A 20,561-nucleotide genomic window follows, 5' to 3' on the forward strand; every position below is an offset into this window, starting at 1 on the left:
AGGTGGTGTGGGATAGTAATCACTATTCGCTGGGCTGCAATAATAGTAATAATACTCAATAAATGATTGTCCAGTCAGTGCTTTTTCTTTACAAAAAGGAAAAGTACATTTATTACACACACTCTACTAAATGCAACACATTAATTTACAAATATATACATAAGGCAGATCAAAAATACCTTGGATTAAATTATGAAATCACATTTGACCTTCAAATGGTCTTGATACACAAAATCACAGTGCCCCCGCCCTATACCAAACAACACATCAATATATAGATATCACTTTAGATAAAACAGGTCTATTGGCATTAATAAGGGTTCACCAATTTACAGGAACAACAAACAGCATGTTAAAAGCACCATCATTTTGTGCATAAATGTAATAAACAATAATAACCATTGGTAAACACAACTGTTAATGTCAATAAAGCATATCAGCCTTCATCAGTAACCACTGTCAGCATTATTATTTCAATGAAACAGTTTAATATAAAAATAAAATGTGTTTCTCCGCTTTTTAAATTCTTTCAGGCCACATAAAATGCAATCATAAAAGCAGCCCCTAATGGGCAACACTTTCAAGACGTAGAAAATGCAACCATAGAACCAGCACCTATAGAGCTTCCCATTTGTCTTCTTTGTACATCTTCAGAACTCAGAAAATGTATCCATACAACCAGCCCCAAGAGCGCTGCTCTTCCAGCAGTAAAAGGGGTCTTGGTCTGGCACGACAGTGGCTTTGATTAAATATTGGCAGGAAGAGTTTAGAGAGGGGCAAAGAAACCTGGGGTGATAGACAGAGCTTGCAAGCAAGGTAATAAAGAGTTGAGAAAATTTTGCAAAGCGAAGTGTTTAAGTTTTTGGAAGATTGCGAAATTAAGTATGAGATGTTGAGGTTTTTCAGAGATGATGGGGTTCATCTATCTATTTTGGTATTGAGTTGTATGTGATACAGATATTGGTTGCTTTGGCAGGGATACTCCATTTACCAGTACGTTTTTAATTGAGCGGGGGGTGAGGTACAGAAGCCTTTTTCTGGTGGTGGTCCCAGGGACCACTGCCTGCCCTTAAAAAATGAAACAAAAATGTGTAATTTTTTCTTAAAATGCAAAGGAAAACGGGATGCATTTAAAAAAAGGATAGCTGCTCTATTTAAAAGCAGTCCCAGAAATGGTGGTCTGCTGAGCACAGCAGGCCACCATCCCTGGGAGGGCCTGTCATTCCCAAAGGGCTCTCAAATTGCGGGAGGCTCATTAATGTTCATGAGCCTCGCAATTTGTGACCCCATTGGGAATCACAAACAGTGTTAAACACACTGTTGTACATGCCAAATAGCTCCTCACAAATTGCGAGTCGCAAATGCGAAGCAATTTGCAAGACGCTATTAAGCAGGTCGTACATCTGGCTCTTGGAGTTTTATTCATCTCCAAGTCCCCATTGGTCCACACTAAAAATAATTCAGTGTCATCTTGAAAAATGCTGCCAGATCCCAGTAATAAATGCCTTAATGCAATGTAAACTTGACTATGACAACTTATAAGTTATGTCAATGGAAACATGTAAAGCACATCTAGCTCCACAATGGTCTTGTTACACTCTTGACTGGTAATGACAAATGACCCTGAAAACTCATTTGAACTTAATATAAAAATCTTAGGTCTTTTTCCTAAAAGATGTGATTCTCAAATCAAGATTACTTCAGAGACGTGGTGCCAGATTTGAGAAGGCTTTATCTCCAAAAGAGGATTTCCTATAAATTGGTTGATTAAGTAACTGAACAGAGGCAGACCAAAGAGTCTATGATGCCTTGTAGCAACTGACTGTACATTTTAGAATAAAAATCTTCACCCTTTAGACATTTACGCATCAGGCACAGTGTCTTGAAGGAAATCCTATTGTTGATTGGGATTCAGTGAAGAACTGCAAGAAGAGGCTTGGTCAATGTGAAATAAATGTGCACATTTAACCAATCTGGCTGCATGCTTCTGGATTGCGTGAAGTATAGTCAGTAAATGTTTCTACATTCAGTGCTATAGGAAGTTACAATAATCTAGTCTAGACCTAATAAAGGCTGCTACTGTTGTTGATGGAAAGAAGAGGCATGACCAGAGAGGGCAGGGTGAGACCACCTCTGATATTTGATTTTTCCATAGTGTGATTGCTATTCCATTTAATTCGAAAGTATTTAACTGTAGTCTCAGGTGAAGAGATGTTACCGAAGGATGCTGCCAAAACGGTGGTGGAATTACCTGAAAAATATCCATTGCGCTGTAACTGGTGCAGCACACTGCTGCTCCCATCATCATTGAAACCCCCTTCCCTGGCTAACACAAGCCTGGTCCTGAAGCCCCTGCATAAATTGACCATGCACTCCAGAATAGCATTTCAGGACTAAACATCTGCTCACAAATTTGTCTGTCATAGCAGTCCTACATTACTATCTGGCAAGTTTCTATTTATTATCCCTCCAACACACTCCGTTCATCCTCACAAAATCTCGTTAGCCTCCCAAGGATTCCAACAGTCACCTAAGAAATAGGGCATTTTCAGTTTCCACAGCCAAGTTGTGGAATTTTGTTTCTTCCATTTTAGGGGCTGAATCAAACCTTCTTTATTTGAAAAATCGTCTCACATGGGCTATGCAAAAATGCAAGCATGCATTATTTCATTCACAATGTACTCTCAATCTGTTCATCCAAAACTCCCATTCTGTTTCACTTTCATTAGTATATGTGATGTGGTATGGAAATTCCTAGAGCACTCACCCCTGTAACTCAAGGCAACGTATTCCCAGAGGGAGCGTAGGAGGGAGGCCTTATTGTCACACTCTGTGGGTGACAAAGATATGTAAAGTTAAAATGTTATGGATAACGTTATCATTGCTCAAAATATACTTGGAGGGAATTGAAGGTAACGTGGTGATAACATTGTGGCAGCAAATAATAATGGGAGATTGGTATGAACAGATTGAGAGTACATTGTGAATGGAATAATGCATGCTTGCATTTTTGCATAGAGCATGTGAAAGTCACAGGAGTCTAATTGGTATTGTATACTTGAAGTACAAGGGATACAACCACTTCAGCAAGATGCTGAAACAATGGGGTTATAGGGTGAAAACGCCCACATCATCACATCTATGGATCTAGAGTGATCGGTGTGAAACTGGTGATCAAATATCAATCACAATGTATATGTTAACAAATGCATATATTATATGTGTTTTCTTTACAAAGGTAATTCCTCATCGAGAACAGTGGCAAGTATTAGGCTTGTTCCAGTTTTTAATATTTTAAGAGTGCCTGAAACGAATAGTTGACACGCACACGTCTTTGGGGGAAGTAACTTCTTTGCATCCCACCCTGAAGAAAAGCCCAGGACCTATTTAGGCCAGACAGGAGGGCTGAAACATGTTGGTGCTAGAGTAAGGGTCATAGGACCATCACATCCTTAAACACACTATTGTATATATTTTAACCTTCCCTCCCACTCCATCATTAAAGAATTTTATCTTTAACAGTACGCCCCATACATAATATCTTTAAGTGCTCCTGGAAACACGGTTGGGCCCACCCCGACTTTTAGCAGTTGGGGTGAGCCCTATATTGCTGCATTTCACTATTAGAGTGAGTGAGGGCTATTTAAAGAAAAGGGTCTCTTTCCCTTCCCACCCGTAGTAATGGCTTGGACATATTTCATTTATTTCTCTTGTGAGCTTTGTTCAGGAGAGGATCACCACTACACACTTAGGAACCCCCCTCCCAATTTTGATCACTGTTTCGTTGATTGTAGGAGAGTAGACCAGGAAAAATAGAGAATGCAAAGATTGCAGAGAGCACTCCAAGATGCTTCAATCCTATCCACTGTAAGACATGTGCCTGCCTGTGGATAGGAGCTTACGAGATATTGATACCACGTTGGTTAAATGGTATACCGGAAATCTGCAATACAATATTCAGACTTTCTTAAGATTGCAAAAGGAAGAAATGATGACGGAATGCTGAACAATGCAAGCATTCACCCCCAGTCACAAAGATCTAGGTTTGATCCATCATTCTTTTGCTCACCACGCCAAACCAGTTTGGACCCAGCCATATGCAAATCAGTCTTGACCCTGTTCCTTATGGGAACAGTCCAGGCCGAACTATCAAGCCAGGTCCTCCCTGGAACAGAAACAAGCATTCTGGGACTGGTTTCTGGGCACCACCCCTCATCAGCCAGGGTAGCTTTAACCCAGAGGCGCAGTGAGCACAGGACCCACATCTGGGCATTCCCTTCCCACTTAGGGTGACAAATGCAAAAGGAACAAGTGATGGACGGAATGCTGAACAATGCAAGCATTCACCCCCAGTCATAAAGATCTGGGTTTAATCCATCGTTCTTTTGCTAATCACGCCACACCAGTTTGGACCCAGACATATGCAAATCAGTGGACCCTATTCCTGGATGCTTGTTTCCGGTCCAGGAGAGACCTGGCTTGGCAGCTCGGGCTGGACTATTCCCAGAAGGAACAGCGTCAAGACTGATTTGCAAATGGCTGGGTCTGAACCAGGCTGGCGAAGTGAGATATAGAAGGATGATGGAATCAACCCAGATATGTGACTGGGGGTGAGTGTCTGATAGGTTTAGCACTCCGTCCATCATCGCCCTGTGTTTTCTATGTTCAGGATACTCAGGGTTTGCCAGGCAGCTGGTGAAATAGATGCTGCGGATGGAGAAATGCAAAGTGGCATTGTGTGGGTTACAGACCTCACGTCTCATGGTGAAGGCCTGGCTACTAGATAATTACATGTCTCATACCATAGCAAGAAAATATGTGGCTTTTCAACCTGAGGTCACTAGGCCATGGGACATATGGGATTTCTTCAGGCATTATCTTCATACAGAGGTAGGTTCTTCCCAGAAGTGGATGGCTAGAGGAGTGCAGATTCATGAAGATATTACAAGACATCCCTGAGACATGGGTTCATATAGATTAGTGCATATTACAGTATGAACCCCTATCACTACACTGCAGAGATGAATATGGCTTTGTCTAGTTCATTGCTATGATATTTGTTAACATAATGCTCAAATATGCTTTAACAAAGTCCAATACTGATGTTAATTGTACAATTAGTTCATGTGGTACATTAGCATGCATTGGTTGTTACTCTTAACTAGAAACAGAATAAAAAGGATAATCATTAAGAGACAAAACTTGTAATAAAGATAAGTGATAAAGATAGTAAAAGTGTAATCAAGGAAGACACTAGAGTAAAGAAAACATCAAGGAGATCATTTAAAAAGAAGAAATAAGAGATGCATGGATAAATGAGGAAAATTAGGAAACAGATAAGGCAAGAGGGAAGTTAGAAAATTTAAAATAAAGAGGCAAACTAAAAAAGGAGATGACCAAGCGAGCATGATGAATGCAAGGAATACAACTGTTGCAGAAAGGCTGGCGTGCATTCTTTTCCCGCCCAGAGAAATTTGTGTCTTACCTCTGCTTCCACCCAAGTCTTAGGAGTGGGAATATACTTGTAGTAGACAGAGGATCTCATCGACCATCCTACTGGGAAGCTGGCTTGTCCTGTTAGATGAATTGATATCATTCAAAGCATGTTTTTCTGTCACAAATTGACTTTCAGTTCATTCTAAAAACTGCACAGTATTTAGTGTAAAAGATGTGGATAAGAATGTTACTTGGATTGAGAGGAGGTACTTTCCTACAATCAACCAACATTTTAGAAAGGAGTTACTATATGTAGTTTACAAGCATCATTCACTGACAGTCGTAGCCTCACTGCACTTGTGGGTTTCTCGGTATGCAGAAGACGTCTGCTCATTGCGGGCTCCATAAAGGAGTGGGTTGTTTCACTTTTTCACCAAGCCCATGTGAGTGTACTCCATAGGTTTGTATTTTATTTACAGTTTGTGGTGTGTGTGTGTGTTTGTGTGTGTTTGTGTGTCATTGTCTCCCTATCTCAGTGAAAAAGTCAAGTGTTTATTTTTCTTAGTACCAGTGTACTCCTTATCCTAGCAACAATGGGACAGACGTACAAAGCCATTTTGCGATTGCAAACCCTGTGTTTCTCTAAGTTGCATTATTTGCTATTAAACTCATTGTGCAAGTTGGAAAAGTATTTTTGACTTTCATAACTGGTTAACTGACAGATGCCGAATCGCAATTAGGAAGCGGCATGAAAGGAGAAGGTTCCCTCCTAATTGTGAATTGGTATGATATGTCAGTAGTTTGATACTGCAATTGCGGTCGTGAACTACTGACCTCAAAGATGGTGTTAATTGATTCACACACTGGAAGGTGTCCACTGGGACAGCTTAGCCTTTGTGACTGGTGTTGCCAGCCTCTGAGGGAATATGCAATGGTCCTGAGCACCACTCTTTACTGCGCCTCAATAATTTACCAAACAGGGAGCCGTTTTTGTTTTTTTATAAAAAGCAGTAGCGGTTCCTTTGAGGAACAGAAGCTGCTTTAGAAAAAGTTTCCCATTTGAGAATGCAAACAATAGGATGACAGTCTGCTCTGCTCTTTGCATGCCACTAGCCTTGCCTTTGCAGCCAATCACACAGGGATACAGAAAGCTATTTCAGTGTTGTTGTAATAGTTGTTATATCAGTAGTGTTAGTTAATGTAGCGCATTAGCCAATAATGGGCACATAATAAATAAGAAGGGGTCTGAAAAGAAATCTGTGGTGTTGGCATTCAGGTGTTTGGGGGTTCCAATACTTTTCTTCAACTCTTAAGTCAGAGGCTCTGCCATGGTGGCAGCCATACTGAAATTAGAACCAACAGCAGCCTGTGAATGACCAATAACCCCAACCCTATCCCACCAGCGGCCTGTTTGGTATAACTTTGGCTGATTCCATTTTTGTGGGAGGCCAATTATGAGACGTGGATTATGGGCCATTGATTATATGTGACTCAGCTAAATTAAGGACAGTTTCAAGACATTAGGTTCTGTAAGAGTCTCTTCCCTGCGTTACAGATCAGTTTTGTGGGTCTGGATGTATTTAATAGCTTGTAGTACGATTAATTGAGCTCCCCTTCTTCAGTATGAACTAGTGCATTAACAGAAAGTGGCCATTATACTTCTAGTCCCATTAAGTGGAATGAGGGTGCCATGATATGGACTAGGAATATCGGGTCTCCCTATACACGTAATAACCTGGGGGATATAATGAGAGAGTGCTTTGGAAACATATAGAAAATATTTTAACATTCAGTAGAGACCATATAAATGTGGAGAAAGTGCACTGTTTTAACCAGTGATTCAAGCATACATTAAATGTTATTAAAAAATAGGACTTAAAATATCTAGCAGGTTTCATGATCAAATCTATGTATCAAGGGGAAATAGTACAAAATGAGTTACGTATACAACAAGTATTGTGGTGAAGCAGTGCACTGGTGAGTAAAATGAGTATTTCTTATATATTATGATTGCAGTGAGCTGATCGTCGGCCAAATTCAATCATATCCCATAAATACTATGGGCCGTATTTATCAAGGTTTTGCAATGCCCTTGCACCTTGCAGGAGGGCGTAAGGGTGATGCAAATCCTAAGTGAGATTTATCTTGCGTGACCGTGCATGGCTTGATAAATCTAGAGTAACACAAGGCAGCGCAATTCGCTGTCTTGCGTTACTCTGCCCTAAGGTGGAGTTTCATGGGTGGGGCATGGGCGTTCCCACTGATGTATGATGGAATATGCATGCCATTACCATGCATGCCTTTACCACATGTCCATTACCACGCATATGCCTTTATCATGCAGACAGACAGACAGACAGACAGAGATAGATAGATAGATAGATAGATAGATAGATAGATAGATAGATAGATAGATAGATAGATAGACAGATAGACAGACAGACAGACAGACAGACAGACAGACAGACAGACAGACAGACAGACAGAGAGACAGAGAGACAGATAGATAGATAGATAGATAGATAGATAGATAGATAGATAGATAGATAGATAGATAGATAGATAGATAGATAGATAGATAGATAGATAGATAGATAGATAGATAGATAGATAGATAGATAGATAGATAGATAGATAGATAGATAGATAGATAGATAGATAGATAGATAGATAGATAGATAGATAGATAGATAGATAGATAGATAGATAGATAGATAGATAGATAGATAGATTCACTGAGAAAACCAAAGGCCACAGAGACGTTAAAGTTAGGCTCAGGTTTCACTCGCGCACAACCAAAGGTTACAGAGACCTCATACAGAGATGTTATAGTTAGGTTCACGTTTCACTCGTACAAAACCTGTGAAATTCAACAGTTATAGTTAGCTCAGATAACTATAATTTGTGCCCCCGCAATGCACTGCTTCTGATCTTACATTTTATGTCACTCATGACATGGTCAGTGACATTACTGATGACATCACTGATAACATCATGCAGTGACTGTTTTTAAAAGGTTTCTGAGTGTTAAATATATATACCAAGGCGTATTGTTGAATCAGAGGGTGTATGAGTGCCTGTATGGATGATTCAGTGGCTGCATGATTGACTGTATAAGTGAGTGATTAGGTGTCTCAGTGACTGTATGGGTGAGTGACTGGTTGTGTGAATGTCTGTATCCATCTGTCAGTTGGTGTCTAAGTGGCTGTATGGGTGTGTGAGTGATAAACGTGTGGCTGTAATATTGAGTGATTGTTTGTCTGAGTACCTGTATGGTTGTCTGAGTGGGTGGGTGAGGGTGTGTGTGACTGCCAGTATGGATGAGTGAGAGGGTGAGTTGGTGGGTGTATGGGTTAGTGAGTGTGTGTGTGAGGGGCTGTATGGGTGAGTGAGTATGTGAATGGTTATGTGGGTGAGTGACTGGATGTGTCACTGGTTTATAGGTGAGTAACTGGATCTGTGAAAGGCAGTACAGGTGAGTGATGAGAGAATATTAGTGACTGTATGGGTGAGTGAGTGAATGTGAGTGTGGCTGGATGGGTGAATGTTTGCTTGTGTCAGTGAATGTATAGGTGAGTGAGTATGTGTTAGTATTTGTATTAGTAAGTGAATTGGTATGTGTGTAACTGTATGGGTGAGTAAGTGGCTGTGTGATTGACTGTAGGGGAGTGAATAGGTGTGTGAGTAGCTCTATGGGTGCCTGACTCAGTGTGGCAGTGGCCGTATTGGTGTATGAGTGGATATGTCAGTGGCTGTATTAGTTAGTGAGTGGGTGTATAAGTGACTGTATAGATGAGTGAGTGGATGTGTGTGTAGATCTATAAATCAGTGAGCTGGTGTCAAAGTACTGGTATGGGTCTGTGAATGGATTTGTGAATGGTTGTGTGGGAGTGGGTGTATGAAAGGGTTTATGGGGTGTGACTGGATGCATTAGTAATTTTCTAGATGATGTAATCAGTGATGTCATCAGTGATATAATCAGCGATGTCATCAGTGATGCCACCAGTGATGTCACTGACCATGTCATGAGTGATGTATTATGTGAGATCATAAGCAGTGCATTGCGGGGGTGCGAGTTATAGTTAACTGAGCTAACTATAACTACTGAATGTACCTTTTTTTTCAATAGAAACCTGAGCCTAGCTATAGCGTCTCTGTAACGTTTGTTTTTTTCAGTGAATCTCTAAGGTTTTTCAAAATGCTAATTCCTAACTATAACGTTCCTGTAACCTTTGTTTTTTTCGTAAATTTATTTGTTGTTTTAAATAGTAGTTGCGTTTGCAGAGTGGTGCAGAAAGGCGGCTGGGCCTCCGACCAGCTCTCAGGAAACCCGCTGTAGTGGACTTACAGAGGATACTAGCAGGGCTTCTTGAGCCACAATGTCCCTTAGGAGTAAAGTGGACTTCTTTCCCTAAACCAGTAGTGGGTCAGCAGGGGCATTTTCAGAGTGGTGGACAAAAAGGGAGTCACCTCCGAAGACCTCCTAGCAATCCCACTGTGTGGGACTTACAGGAGGCAGCAGGAGGGGTAGTTGGCCCCCAAGGACATCTTTGCGAGAAATGGGTGTTTAATGGGTTTTGCGTGTTACAAGGAAATGTAAACCTGGGAATGCATCAAAACTGTACACCTCCCCAGGGCAGATGGTGTGGCGCCGCGACCGGGGAATCTGGGGATCACGGTTCGATCGCCGGAGGCAGATTAGCCCAGCACCATGTGACTCTGGGCAATAGCTTGCTTAATCTTCCCGACGGCCCCCAGCGCCTAGAGACCCTCACGGGTGATTGTTTGCGCTTTACAAATGTGGATTATTATTATTATTAGATGGAACGAAGAGAAATATATTTATTTCCCCTTGTTTTTTTCTTTCCATGTGTGCTGTTTTCTGCAGCACACATACAAAAAGGAAAACACTTCTATTTTGTTTATGAATGTGTCCCTTCTGCACAAAAACAATCCTGCCAACAACGCATACACCCTTGCACCAAGGGGCAAGGGTGCCTGTATTGGAGCAAGGCATCAAATTGTGCGCTAGCCGAAAGGACAGGAATACCCTGTAACTCGTAAATATGGTGCATTCCTGCCCTTTTGATTTGGCATAGGGAAGCGCAGCGAAAAGCTTTGAGGCGCTGCCCTGCACCAAATCATAACACATGAGGCCCGTAGTTGGTGAATACCAAAACAATTGTAAACTTACACAAAAGTGTACGTTTACCTGTGTGACTCAGGGCTGGCATATTGTGTTCATCTGAAGACATGCTAGCAAACATGTGAACAACAAGCAACATCCTGACACATGAAAGTATGAAGCCACAGATTGGAAGATTGAAACTGAGTAATGTCTGTTTGTTTGCTTTCAAGATTAAGTAGCACTAGAAATGCTACAAATGCACATGCCTTGATGAAGCTTAAAGTCCAACTTGCCCCTTTGAGCGAAACATATGCACATCTGTATGAAGCTCACAGTCCTACCAACACTCCAGTTAAACTGGTCAGCTGCTTTTTTCAGTGCAGAGACAGACAGACAACTTCAATATTATCCTATATTAAAAGACTTAGGGGCATATCAGCAAGCAGGCGATATAAAATTATCGCCGCTTTTGCGTCCGTTTTCGGACAAAAAGTGCTGATAATTTCATCGCCTGATCAGCAAGGTCACGCTATCGCGTGAAACCTTGCCTAATCGCCTTTCCCTTAACGCCCATCTTTGCATCTCTAATGAGATGCAAAGTGGGCGTTCCTCCCCAGGATAACGGGAGAAATGTCGCTAAGCGACATTTCTCCTATTATCAAGCCTCACTCAAAGCAGCATAGTGACAAGAAAAATAGCAGTAACCTCTGTTATCGCTACTTTCCTTACGCCTGCTTTGAAACTGACTTAGCCATGATATCCTATGGAAGGTGGATATCATGGCTAAGTATGTGAGGCCCTCTCAGCAAGCTTTCGCCAAAAGTTGTATGATTAACGCTGGATTTTCAGCGATAATCTCACAATTGGCTGCTTGCGCTCTGAATTTTATCGCTTTGGAGATAAGCGTTGCTAATAGCACACTATCTCCCCGATAAAATTCAGAGTTGGCCGGCGATAATTATCCTCACACTAAGAGCCCTGAGCGATAATTATTGCCGGCCCTTGCTGATATGCCCCTTAAGACAAACTTAGGACAGACTTAAGACAGACTTAAGACAGACTTAAAACAGACTTAAGACAAACTTAGGACAGACTTAAGACAGACTTAAGACAGACTGAGGACAGACTTAAGACAAAATCCTAACTTTACTACTACTAAATGCCTTCTGTGAATACCAAAAGTAGTAAGTTTAGGATTTTGTCTTAAGTTAGTTCTGTGAATCGGGCCCAGAGTGCTTACAGTAACTCCTGCAGCTTGTGATCTTCTGCAGCTACCTTGATGGTAATTAAATTTTTATGTAAACAAGTCTCTCTTTTTCTATTCCAACGTTCTATTCATGAAGTCCTTTGGACTCTCTCAATAAACTTTTTATGGTGTCTCTGTACCTTACGTTTGGTCCTCCTCATCCCTTAACACACACGTTTGTATTGTGTGCAATAGGACATTCTATTCAAAGAATACCTTGCACTAAATACAGTTTTTATTACGTCTAAAAAAGTAATGAAAATGCTGCTGTGTTAATAATAAAAAAACCTTACCTGCGCTGTATGAGAACATCGCACAGAGCAGAATTATTTTGCCAACAACTTCCTGCATGTTTGGTTATCTTCTGAAAAGAGGAGCAACAAAGAGTCAAAATACACACTTTACTTTATGTCCGTATCTTATACACAAAATAGTACTCATAGGTGTAGATGCTAAAACACTGGAAATTTTAAATGGCGGGAAATTATTGTAGATGTAAATTGGCTCACACTTCCATACTGCGCAGGTTTTAATGCTGATATTTCTCAATATGGGCGAGTAACAAAACGTGTCCAGGGGGAGGGACGGGAGCATGATATGTTAGCAGGGAGATCAGCTTTTGGGTGGAGTCACAGACTTAGTAGCAGGCAGGAAGGAGAACACCGAGTACATTTTGAGGGGGGGGGGTAAAAGTTGAGGAGGTGTGGGAGGGGTAGGAAGCAAAGTGAAGTAAAATACAAACCAGCCAGAATATAGAAAGATTTACTGGGGCAGGGCCAGCCTTGAGGATGCTAAATATCTTGTGACAGGGGAAATGGGGAATATAATACTTGCATCAAAATGACAGGAAAGTTCAGAAAATACACAATGGATGATGGAAAGGGGCCTTTGATTTGCCTCACAAATAACAGTTTACATTCAAAATGATGGAGCTCTTTGCCCATCCACAGCCTTTCCCTCAGGATACAATGTAAACATAAAATAATAACAGGTGCTTCTGCAATCACCAATACATTGCCTAGGCAGCACACATTACAGGAGACTGCCACCACACTAGTTTAAAAGTAAACATTGCAAATACTTTTCCAAGGTAAAATGTTTAAACCATCTCTAAAGTAGTTGCAAAATATGAAAAGGTTTTCTAAACAAATGATACGTCAGCAAATCAAAAAAATAAAAGCACTCCATACACAGTTTCCCAAATTCTTCAGGTGATTTTTTCTTGTCTGTCATCTCCAGATGAGGTCTGATTTTAAGAGATTACATGGGTTTTGGATGGATTTGAACAAGAGGGTCACCATAAACCTATCTCATGGGCTTCGGGAAAGAGGCCTGCAGCTGTGTATCTAAAATCAGGGGTGACACAAACTGCAAAGTTGACAAATGGCAGGATGTCAGAGCTCAGTGGACATTCTGCCCAACACTAGGTCAGTATATAAGTCAGTATTCCTCTTTGCAGAAGACCAAATATAGAACATTAGTGGGCAGAAAGTATACTAGTTTATTTGAAATTCAATCACCTTGCCTTTGATGGCTACAGCACAGAAATTTTGTGAAATGATCCATGAGAGGGGAGAGTTTTCAGCAAATGGTTAGTAGATTAAGGGCCAGATGTACAACAGATTTTTGCATGCGCAAATGGGTTTTAGACATGTTTGCTCTTGCAAAAAACCTGAGGCCCATATACTAACCCTATTTTGCGAGTCGCCAATTAAATAGCGACTCACAAACTAGGATTAGCGACTCGCTATTAGGAAAGGACGTTCCGAGGGCGTCCCTTCTTAAAGCGATTCTGACCCCTATATAAGAAAGTTTTGAAACCGCAATTGCGGTGGCAAAACACTTGCAGTCTACCACCCTCTTCAAGAGGGTGGTAAACCATTTGCAAACAGGAAGGGGTCCCCTTCCCCTTTGTGAATGGATGCACAAATATTTTTTCATTGCATGCAGTAGTCCCAGGGCCCACTACCTGCCATTAAACAAGCAATTGCAATGCAATTGGTCTCGCCTTTGGGACCTTATATGTATATTTAGCCATGAAGCACTTTAGCCTGGGTGCTGAAACATCTACTGTTCTTTAACATGGAGGGAAAGTAAGCACCAAACTGCGTGACATGCAAGGTTTTGGAACAAATGAAGAGAAATATTGCCTTTCAACTGGAAATGGTATAGTCCAAAGCTCTGTTTTTAATATAAAATCAGGGCCATCGGTGGTAATATCACTGAAAATACAAGATTTGAAAGAAATATTATTGTCTAAGGGTGCTCGGGGAAGACAATTTCTATGGACTGGAATCTAGAGAATGCTAGTCGTTTTCCATCAAGAAAGTTAAATATAGGCAGTTGCCAGAAAAATAAAAAAAGAAAGTCCCTCAGCAGAAAGCAATTCTGGTATTTTACTGACCTCTGCTGGTCGTTTTCAATCAAGACAGTTAAATAGAGGCAGTTGAACAGAAAAAAAGTCCGTAAGTGGAAGCAGACAAGTCCTAGGGCCGATCTCCAGAGCCCACAAAGTACATATACATATAAGTATATAATAAGTATATACTAAAGTATATACACAAGGTCTCGAATGCTCGACCTAAAAATGAAAAAAATGTTTAATTTTTTTTTTTTTAACACATCACGTTTTCCTTTAAGGAAAACGGGCTGCATTTCAACAAAAAAAACTGCTTTATTTAAAAGCAGTCCCAGACATGGAGGTCTGCTGACCCCAGCAGGCCACCATCCCTGGGTGTGCCCGCCATTCCCAATGGGGTCGCAAATAGCGACTGCCTCGTTAATATGCATGAGGCATGCAATTTGCAACAGTGTCTCAGCCACTGTTTTACATTGGCAAATGTGACTTGCAAATTGCGACTCGCAATTTGGCGCAATTTGCGAGTCACAATTGCCAATGATTGTACATCTGGCCCTCTAGGCCTTATTTAAAGCTTGGCAAATGTGTCACTCCCTCACAAAAGTGTTCCTTACTGCAACGGCCATAGGATATAAAGCACCTATAATAAGGTGGTAGGATATCCGTCACGTTTGTGATAGAGTAACCCTTGTGGCACCCTCTAAATTAGGCCCTTAGTCTTATAACCATTCTCTCTCTCTCCACAGCCATTGCAGCTTCTGTGACACAACACTCACAGGTGACCGTCAAGCATTCTAGAGTTTTAGTTCCCCTCTTTTCTACAATGCTCCAGTTACTGTCAATGAACATGCATACTTCCCATTCCTAATCTCTCACCCTCTCAGTGCTATGTTTTCTCTATTGTAGTGAACCCTTTAGCCCCGCCTCACTCAACCTCAGATCTCTGTCCAGATCCTGCCAAGGCCCCTGTCCTCTCACTGAGCCCCATGAGGCTCACTTGGACTCTGCAGCTAGGGGGGTCTTGGTGGCAGTCCAGTATCCTGCTCTTTGACTCCCTGTAGCTTCGGTGGCACTTCTTCCTTGATACACAAAGCGTGGGTCTGTAACAACAAGGCACTTTTCTTAACGAAATTTGCCTTTATGTGTGTTTATGGTTATTCTTCTTTCTACACGCTGGTTAAATATGGAGGTTTAGAGGGTCAAAGGGTAAGTAATGAGGAATGGCACCGGAACATGATGTGTAACAAGTCAGCAATGTGGTGCTTTGTTTATTATAATGCACGAGCACACCGTTACCTAGCTCCCCTCATACCTCTGTGTAATCTTTGGTCTCTTGCGGCCTCTGATTATAAGCTGCATGTTGGTGATTTGCAGCGTCAGATGAGATCCGTGCCGTCGACCTCAAAATGCGCTTTGTGCAAACACATTCACAGCAGATGGAACATCAATTTCAGATCTAGCTTCGTGATTTAGAAAGTGATGTAAGGTAAAAAAAAAAAAGCCCTGCTACCCTGCACCGACCGCCAGAAGCGCATAAATAAACCGTCCCTCTGGTAATGAATGGCAGCTCCATGGAACACAAAAGGAAAGAGAACTGAAGGCTCCTCTTCCCTTCGGGTCTTTGACAGCTGGGTTTGCTTTGGGTGTTGGCTTTCACACTGTCTGCTGGTTGTGACTGCGGGCATTGTAAGGTCACACCCGAATAATTATGCAATAAGGACAAGTGCTGATGGCGCTCCCTTTTGAAAGGCAAATAGTGATGTGACAGCGGGTTTGTAAAAAGCAAATTGGATAAAAGTGTTGTACAAGGAGCACTAATATAGACTATTTAAGTTGAAATGAGTGAAGGTGAATTCAGGCGAGGGAAACGAGTTTAACCAGCAAATCGACTGCAAAATAACAGCCCTGCCACTCCTACACAATTCTTGTGTCAATGCAAACCCGTTGTCTTACCTTGTATTTTGGAGCAAGAAAACTTTTGGAAGAGAAGATCCCGTCTGTTCGGAGCTTCATGGTCGAATGGGTCTTATTAGGGGACATCAGCCACACCTCTCGTTCACCCGCCAATCGCTGAAAAGAATAATACTGAGTAATAAACTTGTCGCAAGAGGGGACACAAAGAGCATACCTTTGGCCCTGTGCCACCAAATATTTCTAGACGTCTCCATGCAAATATTGATGCAAATATCCACATCTTTCCTTTCATTTACTTTGACCTACTGACTGACGCAGAAGATGTTCCATGTTGTAAAAAACACCAGGCTCTTGAATTTGCTTTTCCTCATTTCCCTTTCCTGTAGCGCCATCCTTTTTCCACGTCTCCTGCATGGAGCAACCTCTCACTGATGGTGTCAAATGTGATATCATGGATCAAATCATTGGTAGTGATGTATATCATATCAGTGATTGTGTCATTTTTATGTGCGTTGTTTTCTTAATTACAGGGTATTGTGTGCTATTATGTAAATTTTTCAAACCTCATATTTCTCATTTCCATCCATCTAGGTGTTCGCAGATTAAACCTTAAAAAACCTTAACGCCATTTTAATTGATCTCCAATCATTTGTTGGCTATGTTTTGATCGCAGTGACGTGTTAAATCCATCAAACCTGTAGCGGCACAGCAAGCGTATTTGTCTAATATTTGTTGGACCACAACATTGTTTTCTAGAGATTATGTCATGAACACAACACATATAGCGATAAGGGCTTTGAGACTCCTCCACCAGCCATTGGTTGCTAATGGGTCAATCTGCTTCACGGCTGCTTGTTTGAAGTGTCAGTCAAATTTTGGATCAGCCCGTGGAGCATCCTCTTTACTGGTCTCATTGGTCAGCTAGTTCATTAGAGCTTTAGGTGTATCAATTCACCTATGGACTGCACCAAATGTAATTCATGGGCTGAGGAGCGTCCCTACATTCCAATGAAATCCCACAGTTACAATCGTCTAGGGCTAGGCTGACTGCGGAGGAAGTGAGCAGTGCCACCACACACCGGGGCCAACGCTTGCTCCTCTGAAATCCATCTTTGTGAAAAGCAAAATGAAATGTATTAAGTTACAGCAGTGGAAACCAATTATTATAATCCTTTAGACTTGTAGAAGGGCAGGTGAACAGTGCAAGTGATTCCACACATAAGCAACCCCCACTCTGACAGAGGACCATTCACATTAGTGATTTTACCTGAGCTAGCCTCTATTTTTGTGAGCGGTAAAATGCAGTTCCTGGAGTTCCACAGTTTTTTATTTTTTACCAAAGCAGCCTTTACAGTGATTTCAATTGCTGCCAAGTTTTGCAATATGGCCTACATATTGTCAGGAAAAATGTAATTTTAGTAAAATTAATATTGACAATATTTTGATGTCTATTTAAAATTCATAATTAGTCCTTCTTTTATCTCTATTTATTCTCTGGTCTCATGTCTGCTGCTGGTTTGAGCTTGTCCTTGAGCATGCAGTGCACCCTTTCTACATTAGAGCATGCCCACCAGCTCATGTTTGCTGGCTGGTGGACAAAGTGGTTCAGCTTCACTCCTTGGACACCACAAATGCAGCACCACCTCCAAGTGTAGACAACAAGAGGCTCATGGGAATATGTACAAGTCCCTATCGCCTCGTGAACATCACTTTTTGTGATGTTACCATGGCGATAGATGCCCTGCCTTGCAGCATTAAGCCACTTAACATGGCTTAACGCTGCCTTGTACACAAGGCCCCCTTTCACTCTATGGTTAGCATGAAATCGGTATACAGTGGGTGTTGCGGTGGGCGTTCCACCGCAACACCCATTGTATTTGACGCTGCCCCCTATGTACAAGGGTGGCATACATAGGAGAATGCGCCAGAATTAAGACCAGGAAAATCCTGCTTTTAAGTTGGCAAAATAGGAGAAATGCATTATTTATCCTCATTTTTGCTTTTTCCATGTGTGCTGCCTTGTGCAGAACACATGGAAAAGGCAAAATGTGTTGGTTTGTCCATGTATAGGAAGGTGTCCCTTCCTGTACATAAACAAACCTTTTAAAAAAATGCCATTTTGTAACTTTCATGTGTGCTGCATAAAGCATCACACATGACAGGACTGACACATGAAAGTTACAAAATGGCATTTTAGGATTGTGTATGTGCAGGAAGGGACACCTTTCTATAGATAACCAGTCTTCTCTGGCACACATACCCTTGCACTTAGCGCCATTGCAGGGGGAAAATGTAAGGCTGCACCATATCCTTGTAAATATGGTTCAGCCTTGTGTTTCTGAAGTGCGGAGCATGTCATTAAGCCAAGGAGGCTAACAACTCGTTCTGCCGCTTCATTGTACACATCCCCCTGAGTTTTCCGACATTTCAAACCTACAGATTTGTTTACATGTTTTCAGTCTCATATGTGCTTGGATAAGATCACACAGGGGCATATGTACAAGCCCCTATCGCCATCAAAACATCACTTTTACAGATGTTGTGGTGGTGATAGGGGCTGCGCCTTATGTACAAGGCAGCGTTAAGCCACTTAACGTGGCTTAACCTGCCATGTACATAAGGCCCCCTTTCATGCCATGGTTAGCGTGAAAGAGGTGGGCAGTGGGTGTTGCAGTGGGCGTTGCACCGCAACACCCATTTATTTTGACGGTGCACTCTATGAACAAGAGTGCCGTACATAAGAGGCAGCGCCAAGATTCTGACCAGGTAAATCCTGGTCTTAAGTTGGCGAAACAAGTAGACATGCATTATTTCTCCTAGTTTTTGCATTTTCCATGTGTGCTGCCTTGGGCAACACACATGGAAAAAGCTAAATGCCATAGTTTGTTTATGTACAGGAAGGTGTCCCTTCCTGTACATAAACAAACCTTTAAAAAAAAAAAATGCCATTTTGTCCCTTTTATGTGTGCTGCATGAAGCAGCACACATGGAAGTGACAGAATGGCATTTTAGGATTGTTTATGTGCAGGAAGGTACGCCTTCCTACACATAAACAATTCTACCCTGCATTCAGACACTCTTGCACTCTGGTGCAAGGGTCCCTGCATTGGGGCTAAGTTGTTAAACTTAGTGCCATTGCAGAGGGAAAAGCAAGGCTGCACCACATTCTTGTAAATATGGTGTAGCCTTGCATTTCAGAAGTGGCTGAGCATGTCATTAAGCCACGGAGGCTAACGACACGCTCTACCACTTCCTAGTACATATCCCCCTCAGTCCCTTACTTTGGAAAACACAAGAGTGAGCGAGAAAGCAATGCCAGTGGGGGGAGCGAGAGAGAGACAGATCAAATCAAATCAATCTTTATTTGTATTCAATTCATTAAATTCTTACAAAGAAGATTCAATCATAAAATTCATAAAAACCAGACTATAACGTGAGAGAACCAAAAGGGCAAAAGCTGATACTTAATTGATGTTACCCGGCTGACACCATCACCCACTCGAGCTGTTTGCTCAAAAGTGCCTATGGGGGCCAATGGTAAGTAAAATTGCAAACGTGAAGCTGCTATTAACGTGCATGGGTGCTATCCAGTCATATGACTTCCCTAGCTACCACCCTGGCAGCTATTTTAAAGTGCAAGTTGCCAAAATATTTTAAATGTAAACATACACAAAAATATGTAATCACAGCAGCCCAGGCAGTTTCAAATAAGTTAAAATATGACGCCACTATTAGCAGGTCGCTTTGTCGTAAGGTCCAAGGTGCCACTACCAGGAGATTTGTACATTCGTGTTGGTTTTCCGGGTTTCACAGAAGGCCCCAAGCGACTCGGTAGTTGGGGAATTGAAGCCTAAGCTCACCAGAGGAGGATTTGGGGCTTCCCTGAAGTTCACAATTTAGACCAGTGGCATATGGGGCCAGACCCAGATTGATCAGCTATTTCACTGGGCCACGGTGCACTACTTTACTTGCTTGGACAGTTTTAGTTGAAATTTATTTAAAATTTCATGTATGAACAGTTTGATATAGGGGCATATGTACAAGTCCCTATCGCCACCACAACATCACTTTTACGGACGTTATGGTGACGATAGGGGCTGCGCCTTATGTACAAGGCAGCGTTAAGCCATGGTTAGCGTGAAAAGGGCGTTCATTGGGTGTTGTGGTGGGAGTTCCACAGCAAAACCCATTGTATTTGATGATGCCCCCTATGTACAGTGCCAAAATGAAGACCAGGAAAACCCTGGTCTTAAGTTGGTGAAATGAGGAGAAATGCATTATTTCTCCTCGTTTTCACTTTTTCCATGTGTGCTGCCGACTGATTCAAGAATTCTTTAAGACTACTGCTGCTGCCCTCTTTGTTAATTGCTAACCACAAGATGTTGTTCAGGTTGTCTTAACTTGAAGCAAGTCGTCTATAGATCCCTGCCACCCAATAGACTACCTTTTGAGGCCAAACTCCAGCCAAATTTGGTTAG

At 41.8% G+C, this 20,561-nt stretch overlaps 1 protein-coding gene across 2 annotated transcripts in view; it reads right to left on the minus strand.

The window, feature by feature from the left end:
• Positions 1–16,175, minus strand: part of LOC146831259 (lectin-like) — a 50,854-nt gene extending 34,679 nt beyond the window's left edge. For both annotated transcript variants that reach the window (XM_085604125.1, XM_085604123.1), the window contains exons 1-3: positions 16,123–16,175; positions 12,104–12,174; positions 5,486–5,574 (exon numbers count right to left, since the gene is read on the minus strand). In XM_085604125.1, the coding sequence (XP_085460251.1) occupies positions 5,486–5,574; positions 12,104–12,161 (147 nt within the window). In that variant the 5' untranslated portion in view covers positions 12,162–12,174; positions 16,123–16,175. The remainder of the gene's footprint in view (positions 1–5,485; positions 5,575–12,103; positions 12,175–16,122) is intronic.
• Positions 16,176–20,561: the final 4,386 nt, after the last annotated feature.

Source organism: Triturus cristatus, chromosome 5_1 (genome assembly GCF_964204655.1).
Source record: "Triturus cristatus chromosome 5_1, aTriCri1.1, whole genome shotgun sequence".
NCBI lineage: Eukaryota > Metazoa > Chordata > Amphibia > Caudata > Salamandridae > Triturus > Triturus cristatus.